Here is a 14,940-nt window from a genome sequence, read left to right as displayed (position 1 = left end):
CTTAGTACATGAGGCCCCAGGTTTGTTAAAGTGGTGGCTTTAATTGTCTCATCGCCAGCTGAACTCATTCAAATGTTTGCACATAATTCCCCGTCAAGACATCATCACCTGCAGTGTGTCAGCAACATCGTGTGATTTTTTCGTCAAATATTTTTAGTTTACATTTCTAAAGCTATAGCCTGCTACAAAAATCATGTTTTGAAGTGTGCAAATCGTGTTTGCTCTCACCATGACTTGCAAGCGTCTTCATCTGGCAGTGGGTATACTGGCATTCGCTTCCAGACATTATTTGACAGCAGTCTGAGAACAGGCCAAATTTGATTTGTCATTACCATGCCAGCATTGTGTTACTGTCCTGGCCAGTACTTTTCACCCAGTAACTTGCTGCTTCTGCCATAAGCCTTAATCTGATCTCTATAAATATAAATATATAAATAAAGCTCTAAATACACCTTCCTGGCTCTGACTTTCACTCCAACGCCATGATTCCCTTCTGCAAAGGACATTTACGCAATGTCACATCGTGGGATAATGTTAACAACACACGATCTTGTTTTAAGTTTTCAGTATACTGTAGATAAAATATTTTAGAAACGGTTCTTGTTAAGAGTTAATTTGAAGTTTTGCCTATTAAGCAGCATAACACAGTGCTACTGTATTCAGCACAGAGGTGATGAAGACAGCTCATGAGGCAGGCAGCCACAGGGCGGGGAGATCACATTCAAGTGAAGAATTTGTTGAAACAGATGTGGGACTGAACAGAATCTTGATAACCTGTCAAGCTCATCACTTCAAGAGCAAATTTGGCATCCTTGCTGTAAACAGTATTTATATCTACACTGGTGATACCTGTTTTGATTGACTGTTTCTGTTTGGGCACCATTTCCCATTTTTAGTTTTCTGAAATCACACCACAATATCTGAGTTAAATCAACAAGTGACATAAATGTACTGCTCTTTTTAGTGCCTAATTACAGTTGCATCCTGCACCTTGAGAGATGTCTGTGTTATAGTTCGGATCTCACATGCACAGTGGCCTGGAGCCACAATTTGACTATCATCTAAGGCAAATGCAGACGCGTTAAATGGAGGATTGTGCAAATAACAGAAGGAAGTATGCTTTATTACAGTTTCTGCTGGATTTAATAACCTTCACACAACTTGCAAGGACCCGTTATTAATAAGTACATGCATAAATAGAAAGATAAAGAGAAGTAATAACAACATATTTAACTATTTTATAGCACCAAATAAATAGAGGTGGAAAGTTTTCAAGTTTCCAGTGGGCATTTAGTGTTATTCCATCTCTTTTTCATTTCCTTTTAAAAAGCTTCTAACAGACAGTCTCTTACTGTGTAATTAGCAACTATAGCAACTTGGTATCATTTAGTGAATTAGATGCTAATTACCTTTAAGCAAGACTCAGCGCCCTATACTTTCATATACATAAGTCTAACCCGTGATATGGTATTGATCCCCTCTTATTTTGTCTCATAGGACCATACTTCTATCCTCAAGCCCATCCTTACAGCTGTTTGTACCCATCCTCCCTGCCTTGTAAGCTCACTCACTAAACTTTATGTATGGTTATGTTGCTTCTCTGCTGTCCCTTCCTGTCTGTGGGGTGTCCGGTCAGAGTTGAGCCAGAGTGACAGAAAGTGTTGCGTGATTCTATAAATAACTCACATTTTCAGTGAGTCACCAGGCTGGTGCTCCCACTCAGGCGTGTCACGAGACAGTAAAGACAATCCACACTTCCTCACGCCTCACTCTATCCCTAGTACAGCCCCACGTCATAGTGCAGACACCCGTCATCCTCGAGCTACATCACGCCAGTCAGGCCCGGAGACAAAACAGTAGACTTTTGGCCTCTTTGAGTTTCACAGAGGAAAAACACAAATATGAATTATCAAACTAGAGACTACCCAAAATCAACAAATGTAATATTAAGGAGGAGGTATTATGGAAAACAGAAATGGTCTTCATCCCCATTTTGCAATTTGAGTAGACTTCTGCCTCGAACAGGTCACCACAGTATTACATTTTGGGTCAGGCTTTGTTGTGTAAAGGTTTTGTTTGTGTAAAACTGTATTTGCTCATTTCCAAATGTAATTTATGAAGAAATGTCTCTCTCTGACTATTCCTGTTGTGCCCAGTGGGGAAAGGGGAAGACTGGCCAATGGATAAAATAGTAAAAATAGCTCTGGGTATTGGGTCAGGTTCTGTTTGCTGATGATTTTATTTTTTGCATTTCTGCCTTATTGGACAGTTGATAGTGTGGAGAAAGACAGGGAATGAGGGAGAAAGAATGGGATATGAAGCAAAAGTCAACAGCTGGAATTGAACTTGGGACACTGTGATTATAACGTGTGTAATGTCACAACTGCAGTTATTAAGTGCGGGTGCAGCTGGAGCAACATTATCAGCTTATCACAGTAGTTCAATCAGGAAAGACACAAGTTAACATAAATGCAGAAGCTTTATTTGATAAAGACGTTGACAATGCCCTCATCTATTAGAGAGATGTATATGATTAAAGCCCTATAAATAGCAGCCAATCAGAGATCCTCCAAGAGAGACTTGACACTGGTGGCGGTGGAGGTGGCGGAGACGCAGTGACAGCAGAGACAACCAGAATGGGTAAGGTGGTTTAAATATTTTACAGCTAAGATAATCAGTAGTTGAAAGGTAAAGCCCAGAATCCTGTGAAATCACTGGATAATAGTTGAAGAGGTGGAGCCTCAGTGTGAAACAGGCTCTTTCTCCTTGAACTTACACTAAAACCTTCATTAGATGTAAATGTGGAGCACAGGAATCCAAACAATGTTAAGTTAACTGAGCGACCTAGTTTGAGATAAGTACATAATCTAACCTGTGAATCGGAGATCTTGTCCTTAATTTTACATAATTTCCTCTACAGCGTCATCAAGATTGATTTAAATCAGGTATGCATTATATATGATTGACTGTTAACAGTGCAAATGTTTAAGAAGACATCAGAAGGAATGTGTGGTGATGTGTGTGTGTGTGTGTATGTGTGTGTGTGAATCCACTGTTTCCCTGACAGTGTGCCATACATTTCACTATTCCATGCAGTACTTGTACACGTCAGCATCCATCCATCTGTGAAGAAATGTAAGTTACAAAATCATCAGAGAAAATCGGACGGCAAATTGACTCTTTTTTCCGGCTTGGAACATACAGAGTAATCCTGATTAGAGATTCTGTCTGAAACACTTGACTCACTTTAAAATAATACCTTCCACCTAATAGTGGATATTTAAATGCACTGCCAAGCAGAGACCACATCCTGCATCATTTAATAGCCTCTGACGTGGGTATCTCACAGCAGCTTATAGGAACCCTGGAGATGAGGAGAATCTCAGAAGCTGACATACAAATCTCTTAGTCAGAAGTTAATCTCTTATTCTCCCTGCTGGCTAATCACAGTGGTATGCAGGGCCTGCAGCAGAGAGGGAGAGAGAGATGGCAGGAAAACACTGTAAGGAAAGGGAAAGAGACCATAAGGCAAGTAGTGTCTAATGAGAGACTCAAGTCCTAGTTACAATGGAATTCTCCTCAGTTTTACTGTACTCAGGCTCAGCATATACAGTATGCCTTTTTTAGAAAGTCAACTGTAGAGGGATGACAGGAAATAATGGGCAATGATAGGGAATGACATACAACAAAGCTCCCTGGCCAGACTAGGTATGCTTCATGGTTATTTGTTGCATAGTCGGTGCCTTTAATCCCTAGGCCAGAGCTTCTTCATCTTCTATCATTCTTATTAGTACATGGAGCCCCGTTACCTCACCTAATTCCCAGCATAGCCCTGCCCACCTGAGCAGAGGTCTAATTAGCAAGAATGATTGAAAACACCTGTGTGGGTCTGCAGAGCCTTAAATTATATCTTCAGTGTTCCTCAACATAAAAACACTCCTGGATAATTTGTCTGTACCCAAAGGTTTATGTTACAGCCATCAGTTCTAATCAACTTCCCGTCAAATTAGTTTGGTGTGGCTCTAAATACTACACTACCCATGACTCTCAGACAGAGGCGCGAATCAGAGCTGTAGAAAAAAATGCTTTTCCAATGCTAACACCTTCTACGTAATAACAAAGGCGAAAATAACAGTAAGTTTTACATTAGAAACCCTGGATGCCCGAAATAATTCCTCCTATTTTGCCTCTGTATGATTGGAAGTCTGACACAGTAGACGTTACAGATGTATGTAACATTTCAGCATTAAAATGTCAACACTAGACCTACGTTATATATTTTTTTGACTTGTGTACTTACCCCAATGTTTCCAGCAATGTTCAAACCTAGAGAAATCTGCCTGTAATGGTGCGTTTCAGCAGTCACCTGTCAAGGATATCCCCTTTGAGCTGTCATAAGTAGATTTTTTTATCCAGTTTTAGACCACATTTTTACAATATACACTGTGTCGTTTTTGCCGGTTTTACTCACCTGGTCCAGTTTGGAGAGAAGTCCTCTGCCTCTTGTAAAACAAAACTCCTGAACAATGAACACTGAAGGAATCCTAACCAAGAGGAGCTGACTGCAATGACGACAATGGTTATGAAGACTCCCATGATCCAATGCTACTTCACTACCTCATCAAACTTCGTCGTTTGTTGTTGTTTTTGATGCGAGAGACCCTGTAGCGGGAGAAATTACATATTGTACGTTTAACACAGTAAGCTCAAAAACTCATCCTGGGTACATCCCTTGTTTGTTCCCAGTATCCAATTAATTGTATATTGTGTGCACTACATAAATGATGTTCCAGAAGGAGTAAAGGTCCACCAACACAAGCTCTTTTTCCGTAGCTGATGAATTGCCTTCTTGTGTCATAGAAACGCAGAAGATCTCACGCATTGCAAAAACTTCACTTCTACAACAAGTGTAGTTGTACACTGGCCTCAGTTACACAGTTTGGTAATGATGATAGCTTTATTTTCTGCCTGTAGCTGCTTGGGATGTTCTAATTCATTCGACAACAGCATGACGGTTTTCCCGTAATTACACTGCATATGTCTTTGTATGTGTGTCATCATGTGTATTTATGTGCCTATTCACCCTTGTGTGAAGAACCAGAATACAGACAGATGGTTGTTGGACGTGTTTGCTGAGTGTTTACTGCTTATTTCAGGCAGCTGCTGTGTTCAGTGGCACATGCAGCAGCACTTAAACACAGCTTTGTGTGTGACATGATGTGGGGTCACAACAAGGCGATTCACTCCTCTGCAGCTATTTTTATACAGGAGCAAGAGTGTATGGAGTGACCTGAGCTGTTTGATCCTGATTTCCTGCTTGAGCGAGATTGGGCCCTAATCTGATCGACTCTATCATCCTGACTGTCAGAGGTCCCAGGTCTCAACTCCCTATTTTACAATAAAATAGTCTCTGACAGATCTATTAGCTGCTCATCAGTGAGATTGTGGGCATATGTAATCTCTTAATCTACAGGAAATCTCTTCCTGTTCATGGACATGAAGGATGAGGATGAGGAATTTGTTTTAAATGCTGTCTGTTTCTAGCGCAGCAACTATTAAAAAACAGGCAAGGCAGTACCATAAACAGATCCTTTACTAAGTGAGTTTTCGTTTTCATTTTCATTTCTCAGAATTGCTATGGTGAGACAGATTTGCTGTGATTTGCGGTGAAGCTGTAGAGAAAGGTTATTCAAGCCAATTCTAGCTCTGATTTTACGGCATCCCTTAAAAAAAGAGTAGAAGTCAGTCAATGCTATGCACATGCTCTTCAGCAGATTAGGAGAAATTACAGTGGAGACTCAATTAAGAAAGCTTATATAGCCAGAGGCCTATGAGAATGTCATCAAGTAGTGACAGAGGAGGCAGAATTACACTTTGAGATTACTTATTACATAAACTGCAAACACACGCACAAAGCCACACATTTAATTATTCACCGAATGAACTACAAACACATGCATAGCAATAAGAGAGGGGGAATCAGCATGCACAGTGCTGCGCAGTTCAGGTATCAGTATAGGAATAACAATCAGTGGAAGAGCCTGGCTCTGTTTGCCTCCTTGTGGGATGACGTGTCTCAGCAGAGTTGCTGACGTCAGAGCCAGCGAACTGAGGCGCATGCACTTGCTGTGTGTTGGCAAACTGTGGTGATGTTTTGGACGAGGGCTTGAATAAACATAGCCTCTGCTGTTGCTTTGAAAAGACTCATTTACTCCCACCACGAGCATCACAATGTAGCAGCATTAACTCTTGCATAGGATTTAGGAAGTTTGAATATCAGTGGACACATTGGGTTTCTCAAGACTATGGTCTTTTCTTTTCTCCTATACAACCATTGTTTTATTTTTTGTCATAAAGCTTTGCAAAACTGTGCTTTGGAGGAATTATTTTATCCGTAACAGATGGCACTACTGAGACAATCAGACTGTAGAGGAAGACTGATTATCACCCAGTCAGCTTGTCTATGACTGCATTTACATGCACACTAGTATCATGGCTATGATCTGGTTTTTGGAGTATTCCTGGTGATGTGTTTTGCATATCCTAGTTTTTAGACACCTAGATATGCTAGCTGGAGTACCAGGATATTGTGGCATGCGAATTCCTTTGTTGGTGCAGAACATACTGACTGAGACACAACTGCATACAAATGATCAGAAACCTGGATATATAGTTAGAATCAAGTGGGATATGAAAAAACACATTTTCCATGTAAACTCCATATGCTGAATAAGATCAAAACTGAATACTACAGAGGATTAAACGGATGTTCTGTAATGTTGCATGGAGCAATTAAGAAAATAAACACACCAAATAACACCAACATTACTTATGTGGATATTTCTTTTGGTAATGCTTTTGAAAAGAGAAAGTCTGCTCTCTTAACAATGTTTTTCCTTTGGATACAAGATGTTAATCAGGGTTAATGGATTTGCTCATCCAGATAGTTGAACATGTGTTTTTGGATGACATAGTGTCTACAGACTACAGAGCATTTCAGTTTTCCTGAGCATTTCCTTACGGACACACAAGTCTTCTTCTGTTTCATACCACAATGGTGCTATGGTAACTGGTGTTCAAGCCTGTGGGGCTGAACTCAATTGTTTTCGTGCTCATTCTCATTTCCCTTGATTTCCTTGGTAATAATTATTGGTGGTGGCATGTCACTTTGCACATTTAATCCTAATACGCCAGATGGTTGTATTAAGATTTTGGACAATTATATAGTTGATGGTTTTGTTGACATTTTTGTGTAAATACATTTCACGAACACACAGGTTATTTGTGTATATTATTACATAAATGACCATGAATGTCAGTGAAAGTCATGAGTGCTAACATTATATATCTGTAAAATATTTACTTATATATTGTCCGCAGCATTTATATCTTCAACTGAATCTGCATTATTTCAATACAAATATTTTTATTTAGTAAATAATCCCTAATATCAGAATTAGTATTTCTGCAGCCAAAACCTTGTCCTACTTTCAAAGGAATATTTTCCTCACAGCCTTTCAGCTCCCTCTGTTTCACCCTCATTTACTTAAAACTTGGAGGACTTGAGAAGAAGTTTTCTAAAAATAAGAGTTTCTGACTGAATGAGAGGGCTTTCACTCAGCTATTTCCGAGGATGCATTTCCTTTGTTATTAAACATAATGATTGTAGGAGCCACAACTCTGTCCAATTGGGTCTGCTGTTTCAAGCTCCACTGCTTGAGACCATTGAAGAGGCACCCTTGTAGCCGGACATCCCATCATGTATTGTCCTTGAATGACTCCCCCAACCTCCTCGTGATTTGTAGACTATCTGAGTGGCAGTGCGGTTCTGTGCAGTGATTTGTCCCACGAGAGGGGCCCTGCCTCTGCCATTGCTACCGTCAGCAACTCTGCTACAACTGTGCATGAATACAGGATACTGGCATTTGCTGAATTCAAGGTGGCGTCTTTTCAATTAGAGAGTGAAATACCTTTTCAGCCCCTCGAGTGGCCTGGCGAACTGCAGCCAAGGGGGCCCAGGCAGTATAATGATGCCTGGCACAATAGTACCACTGTTCTCCAACCCGTTCCCAGGAAACCGCACAACATGTGCCATTGTGCACTGTGCTTTGCTGCCCAACCACGTTGCCTGGCTTTAGCCAGAGACACCGAGAGGCCTGGCTGTGCAGTGAAGCTCACAGCAGCGTGGTTGGTGAGACAGGTTCAGAGGACTGCTAGATGAAGACCAGGGTTTATTCTCATCACACCGCGTTTGATGTGTTAAAATAATATTACAAAAAGCTACATCTTTAAAGGGTGGGCTGTGAAGCGGAAGAAGCCTGAGGGAAAAGGATAGCTGAGTGGTCTCCAGGAATGGTAGTACAGAAAACCCTGAGCATTGTTGCTATGTTGAACCCTCCTCAATAAAAGCGGAAACCAAGTGAAAAGTGACAAGCAGAAAAATGGGGCCACAAAGACGGCTAGAACTGGTTCGTAGCTGGTCCTAGCTGGTTCTTCTCTATTTATCTCAATGCTGGGGGTTCTACCATTTGTATGTGTTCCTCCTCTATGGCCCCCAACGTGCTTTCCATTATAGCCTCCAGTGCTGTTTATGCAGCAGAGCAAAGGAGATCATTCAGGGCCAGCCAGATAGGGGGTTTTGGTCAACAGCATCCAGGAGATACATGTCACAGGGGCCTTTCTGGGCCCCACTTGCCAGCTGGTCAGCTAAGACACAACAACAGGATACCCAGGAAATAGAGGCCTGACGGAAAGCCCAGTGTGTCACAGTGAACTGAAAGCTCTGTTTCCTCTGAGCGTAGGTCTGTCACTTGATGTGTCAATTATTCATGGGATTTGCCAAAACATCCATTTTACTGTCAACCCTATATTTTGGCTAACATAGGACGTAAGAGTTTTTGCTTATATGTTACAAGTGAAAATGTTTGTTAGTCTTGTCGTTTTCATACATTTATATTTAGAGTTTCAGGGTTTCACAAGAGAATGACACAGGTTTTTATTCTGAATCCCCAAAGTTTTGTGACATGTCCAAAATAGGGTCAATTTGGTCAGATTTGTCAAGCGGCCCAATCAAGCCACAACTATGTAATTTAATCACTGAATTACTGCATCTTGACAGCTCTGTTGTCATCTCTCTGTCAGCATTCAAAAAGTGATTTTGAGTTCAGTCACGTCCCAGACATAAGGAAGATACAGACTCACTGGAATGTCCTCAGGGTGGGTCCTTTATCTTCCCACCTGGCTCTTATTGTACAAAACTAGAAATTAAAGCATTGCTTGGGCCATTGCGCTTGTATGTCAATTTGTGATTCAGTTGGAATTCCTGTTATTTCTGTTTTTACAAAGTACAGTCATCATTACATTACATGAGTCATGAAATCTACGTATATAGATCTCTTTTACCAGCGCTGTAAGGGAAATACAGTAAAAAAGGACAACAGGCTTCACAGCCACTTTATAAACAAAAAAATGCCAGTATCATTGCAAAATATTATGCTAATTTACTCATATCTTTTTTCCACAGATCCCAGGAGGAAAATAAAAACTCACAGTACAAACTTTGCCTCAAACATTTACACATTTCAACAAACTGATTATTACATACACACAAAGGCACCAGAGCAAATATGAGTGAGGATAAACCGGCCGACACTGTGGAAAGTGCTCCTGCTGAGGAGAACGCTATTCCGAATGGGAAAGGCCACGAGCCCGGGGAAGAGATCACTGCATCGGCCAAAACACCACCTGCAGGGGACGGTGAAAAGTGAGTATAGTCCTACTTAACACAGTCTATGTTGATCTATTAGAAATACCTTTTTTAATTCATCACAGCTCACAGATGTTCACATTGTTTTATTCTTACAAGAAATATTTACTGTCGGTTTGAGAGTCTCTTTCATTTGAACATCTCGTCCTCTAATCCCGTTGCCCACGTTCAAAGCAAGGTGATCGGATTCTCTGGGTGCTTTTAACTGTCGTCTTAATGTGCCACTTACTAAACCTCTTCGCTCTCATGCATCACATTACACGCCGTGTGTTAACATCAAGTGAAATAGGTGTCAGGTGTAGCTTGCCTGTGCCTGTTTCTTCACTAATCATGAAGGATCAGGCTCGAGAAGGACCGGACCGTCACTTATAGAGACGCGATATAATGTACTGTATTTAGCTGGAATTCTGTATGCGTCCGTTAGAGTGATTATTAAAATATTATCTGAATAGAAGACCTTAATGTTCACAATACATTAGGGAGAGAGAAAAAATAGCAGCTAATTGTGTGCGTTGTGGTGAGACTGATTATGTCACTCTGTTGTCTGGGGTAGCTGTTCAACCTTGTCTCTAGAGTGACTGTTTCATAACCGCAGGCACAATACCGGGAACAGCAAAATACCGTATGTTCATTAACTGCCTGGTGATGTGCCTTTGAGCAAGACATTTACCTCGTACCTGCTCACTCACTGTACTATAATTTGTGCTGAATAATGGAGTGAGCTAAATGCCTTAATTATCATGTTCACTGGTTGACTGACAATATTTTTTGTGTCCTCTCTCTTTGTAATAGATGGTTTAATTAAAATGTCTCTCTCCGGGAATACAGATGATAATTTATAAATGGTCCCTTCACTGTATTATTTGCCTTATTATATTATGACTGAGGGTGTTGTTTTTCCACTTTGTGCTCTCGCTGGGTGATGGATGGCCTCTCTCTACACTGCTTGTAGGGAAACTGTACCCAATAGTGCCCCGAATGCTAGGTATGTATGTTATAATAATGATCAGAGAATGGGTTTTCACCCACAGAATAGCAACTTGTTCTAAACCAGAACCTGTAAGAAATGACTCAGTTTCTTTGAGTGTTTTTGTTTATTGTGTGTTATTCAAGTTATTTAACTGTATTTCTTTCTATTTAGTCCCCACAGAACTGAGAATACAGAGGCCAACCTGCCAGAGAGCCAGGAGTTCCTATCAGGCATTGATGACAAGAAGACCACACGCTTCACAGATGTAAGTTCAAACAGCCAACTGGCTTCTCTCAAAGATATAACATGTACATAGGCAGTGCTTGCATGTTCTCTTAGAAAACATGTTTATTTCTCTCTTTTGCCTTGCATCGGTCATAGTTTGAGGGGAAAACCTCGTTTGGGATGTCCGTCTTCAACCTGGGCAATGCAATCATGGGCAGTGGAATCCTAGGACTGGCGTACGCCATGGCCAACACAGGGGTCGTCCTGTTTTTGTAAGTTATTCATATGTAGTTGATACATTAAATAAATAACTCCATGACTACAGATTGGAAGCATTAGAATGAATGAATTGCAGCTCACAGATGTTGTCTGACTCATTTTCTTCCCGCTCTTCCAGTGGAGGTCTGCGTCACACATAAATAGTCCCTAATTGTATTGTAATTGTCTTGTATTAAGCAGGCAGCGGCCCCTGTTTGTGATACAGAACCCGATGATACAGGGCACATTTATTTGATAAATAAAGCCTCAGAGTAATAGCATACTGGAAATCATTTACTGGTGCCATAGACAAGTGCAATTTCAATCACAGATGCAAAAAATAACCACATTCTGACTGTGTGGTTGATTCTCTGCTTGAACCAGTGAGAACATGTACTGTATACATGAGGGGCTTAACATTTAAAAGCCTCTGCAGCACCATTGTCTGTCAAGATAATGACGTCACAGTCGACTGCAGCTTCCAGGTTCTTCATTTATATTTTCATGTTTTTTCTACCTGATTTAGATGGACTGGAGGCGGCGTATGTGGAATCAAAACAACAGTGTAATTTGTAATAATCATCTTAATAAGAGGAACATGTCACCCAATAGTGAGGCTTACTGATTGGTTTTACATCGTTTTGGAACATCAATGGAGCTCTATCGCAAAGAGGAATAACATCAGGCTTTAGCTACACAGACAGTACTTGCTAGCATCAGTTTATTTTTGGTTTTGATCTTTTTATGGTATTTGTTGACAATAAGAAAAAAATACAGAATATCTCCATCCTTATCCTTTAAAGCTTGTAGAGTGGCTAATAGCTTGGTTTCAGGAAAATTCTGTGTCATGTACTGCCCTTTTGTTGACCGTCCAATCAGACTACTCCTGCCTGAATCTCCTGCCATCAGGGAGAGCAGGCACAGTCAGCTAGATATTACTCATGTACCCTCTGATCATTTCAGCTAGTGGTTACAGTTTTGATTCATGGTGGCTGGATTTTGCATAAACATAACTATGGCATAATATTAGAACGATTGGTTGTTCAAGCTTTAATATCTCATTTAGGTCTTATGTGCACGTGTCACTGCATTTAAAATTTCCTTCTTGGTTCATGAGCTTTCCAGCTGTAAGCTTGATCTCTTTTGTTGCATGTCTCTCAAAAATAATCAGGCTGGTGTTCACAGTGATCTCACCAGATAGCACTAGCAGCATCAGCACTTCTCCTCATCACACCTCCTCATCTTCCTCGTGCTGTTTTGACACCTCTTCGCGATGGTGCTAGATTGTGAGGTGGCTGGGGCTGGAGCTGGCTGAGCTAAGTATTTTCTGTAACAGATTAAAGGGCACTACCGTAAGATCACTAGTATTACATTTCAAGCAGTGCCCTTTATTAAACTAAGCATCCTTGAATAAAATTACAATGTCAAGCTCCAGTGAGAGGTGAAGCAATGTTTTGGATGTTTGCACAACTCGTTGCTTGTTTTAAGTGAATTTGTAGCTGTAGTAAAAAACTAGTTTGTTCATTACCTGCAAAACTCTACAACACAAAAGTAATAACATATTCATGTTAGCGTCCAAGATTTAAATAAATCTGGGAGAAATGTGAAGCTAGTTTTAATGTTTGAGAATCACCATCCTAAAATATTATTCCAGGACATTATTGACGCTCTTTTCCAAAGCATGTCTGTAGGATTTTCTCTGGTGTTAGAAAAAGCTTCTTATTTTGAGCTGAGTTGTGTGACTGTGGTTTTTCAAGTCTGCTGTTTGGACTGGCTGAACTCTGTGTCACCGAATGCCAGTGTATTTGACACTTGGCTAGACAGGATCTGAAATGAACTCTAGCTGATTAGTCTACATTTTACTCTGATGAATACATGTAATCGCGTGCGAATTAATAGTACGTGACCGAGTGCAACAGAGAGTGTGTATTTATCCATCCTGTTACAGATGAAAGGCTGTGTCTTTGTGTGCATATCTGCATGATCTTTTATCAAACAATAGAGTAGCTACTGAGAAATACAGGCAGGGTCAGCGACATATTTGGTAAAGGAATACGGGCAATTTTTTTCTGTATTTCACATTGGACTCCAGGCTGGTGATTGCCACAAAAAAATATTTTTTCCTGGCAGCGTAGTGTGTCATTCTGAACCTTAGGTCATACTCCTAAAGGGGACAGGAGACCTACAAAGGAGATGACCATGTATGCTGAAACGCAGGGAGGTAAACAAAGGCAATATAAATGCCAACAGCAAAAAATTTGCCTGTTGCTGAATATTTTTGTTATATAGGTTGTTTTCATTCCCTCCACTGATGCGGACATCTTCTGCACATTGGACTTAGAAGGATTGAGAAGGCGGTCATTCATCCACTTCAACTTGCACACTGATATGAGGCAAGATGCATCAGTTAATTTCACATTATGTCAATGTTATGTGCATAATTGTTTATATCTATTGATTGCTAACTATAATTGAATATATTCTGAAAAGAAGGAAAATCAAGAGTGGTATTGTTAGCGTATTAAAAGGGATTAGCTGAACAATAGGCACATTTGTGATTTATATGGCGCTGAGTATATCTTGTATTGTTTTTGAAGTTGCAATACTTGGAGACTGTAGTGAGGATAAGGGTGAAGCAAGGACACCTTTGGAGTACAGAAAGAGCCACAATTATACTCATAGTCTTAAACTTAACAAGCTGTGAATGTACTAGATAACTTATTATATCTGATACATGCATGGGAATGTCCTTTGTTTCCCTTCTGGCCCGATGTTTCATTTCACACAGATTTTTGTTGGCGGGTGCTGCTGAGGCTTCAGCGGGTCAGTGGCCCCAGCCCGGGTAGGAATGCAGCGGGGTGGAAAGCTGTGAGCAGAGCTACAGTGACCCAAGTGTGTCAGTCTGTCTGACTGTCAGCAGATCTGTCCTCCCACTACCACTTGACTGACTAAATCCTCCACCGCAAGTCAAACCAGCATTCTTCCACACAGTCAGAAAAAAAAAAGGCAAACAAGGGTAAAAAAAAAAAAAAAAAGCACCCAAAAAAACCTGTTAACTGGCCAAGAGTTGAAGTCGAGATGAAAGACGTGCTGTCTGGCTTTTCCAAAAGGAGACAGGAATAGAGAGAGTGTGTGAGACAGAAAGTTAACGTCGCCAACAGTAACAACAAAAGAGGAAGAAAATAGAAAATAGTTGGAATGAGGTAGACTGGGTCGGGAAAAGTCAACAGGGACCCATTCACAAAACTTCCTCATGCTGAGGATTCTAACAAAAGTCTTGTGATGTTTCTTCTCCCTTAAAAATAAATATTAAATAATAAATCTTAGTAAACAATGTTTGCAAGCCATCAAAACACCAATAATGGGTGTAGTTTCAAGTTTTCAAAGTGTTGTTTGGTCACTTACAATCAGCTGTGTTGCGTTCTCATGTTTAACAAACATACTTATGTAGGTTTGCTGATACAGACATCATTAATTAAAAATATCTTATCTAATTAGCATCTTTACTATGGCTGTGTGTCATTTTTCAATACCAGTGCCAATATGTTCCTTGAAATTATAAATATTGCTTTGAGAAATATAAACATTATCTGCGAAACCCTTTCTTGTTTTAATTAAAGATCCAAAATGTAAAATCTTTAATTAACACTAACAGCCATACAAGAACTTAATTTAATACTAAAAATGGCAGCATTTTTATTTGAATTAGGAACTATCTAAT

The 14,940-nt window shown here is 40.3% G+C and overlaps 1 protein-coding gene across 1 annotated transcript in view; it reads left to right on the top strand.

Annotated features, from left to right (window-relative positions):
• The window catches only part of LOC118328937 (sodium-coupled neutral amino acid transporter 3-like), a 35,828-nt gene that overhangs the window by 6,222 nt on the left and 14,666 nt on the right, over positions 1-14,940 (top strand). Inside the window, exons 2-4 of the mRNA XM_035662881.1 lie at positions 9,524-9,763; positions 10,908-11,001; positions 11,118-11,233. Coding sequence (XP_035518774.1) covers positions 9,627-9,763; positions 10,908-11,001; positions 11,118-11,233 — 347 coding nt within the window. The 5' untranslated portion in view covers positions 9,524-9,626. The remainder of the gene's footprint in view (positions 1-9,523; positions 9,764-10,907; positions 11,002-11,117; positions 11,234-14,940) is intronic.

The sequence above is a fragment of the Morone saxatilis genome, unplaced genomic scaffold (assembly GCF_004916995.1).
Source record: "Morone saxatilis isolate NCDOM2014 unplaced genomic scaffold, NCSU_SB_2.0 Contig18, whole genome shotgun sequence".
Classification (NCBI taxonomy): Eukaryota; Metazoa; Chordata; class Actinopteri; family Moronidae; genus Morone; species Morone saxatilis.
The sequence above is the reverse complement of the archived record's forward strand: the minus strand, read 5'-3'. Positions and strand labels throughout refer to the sequence as shown.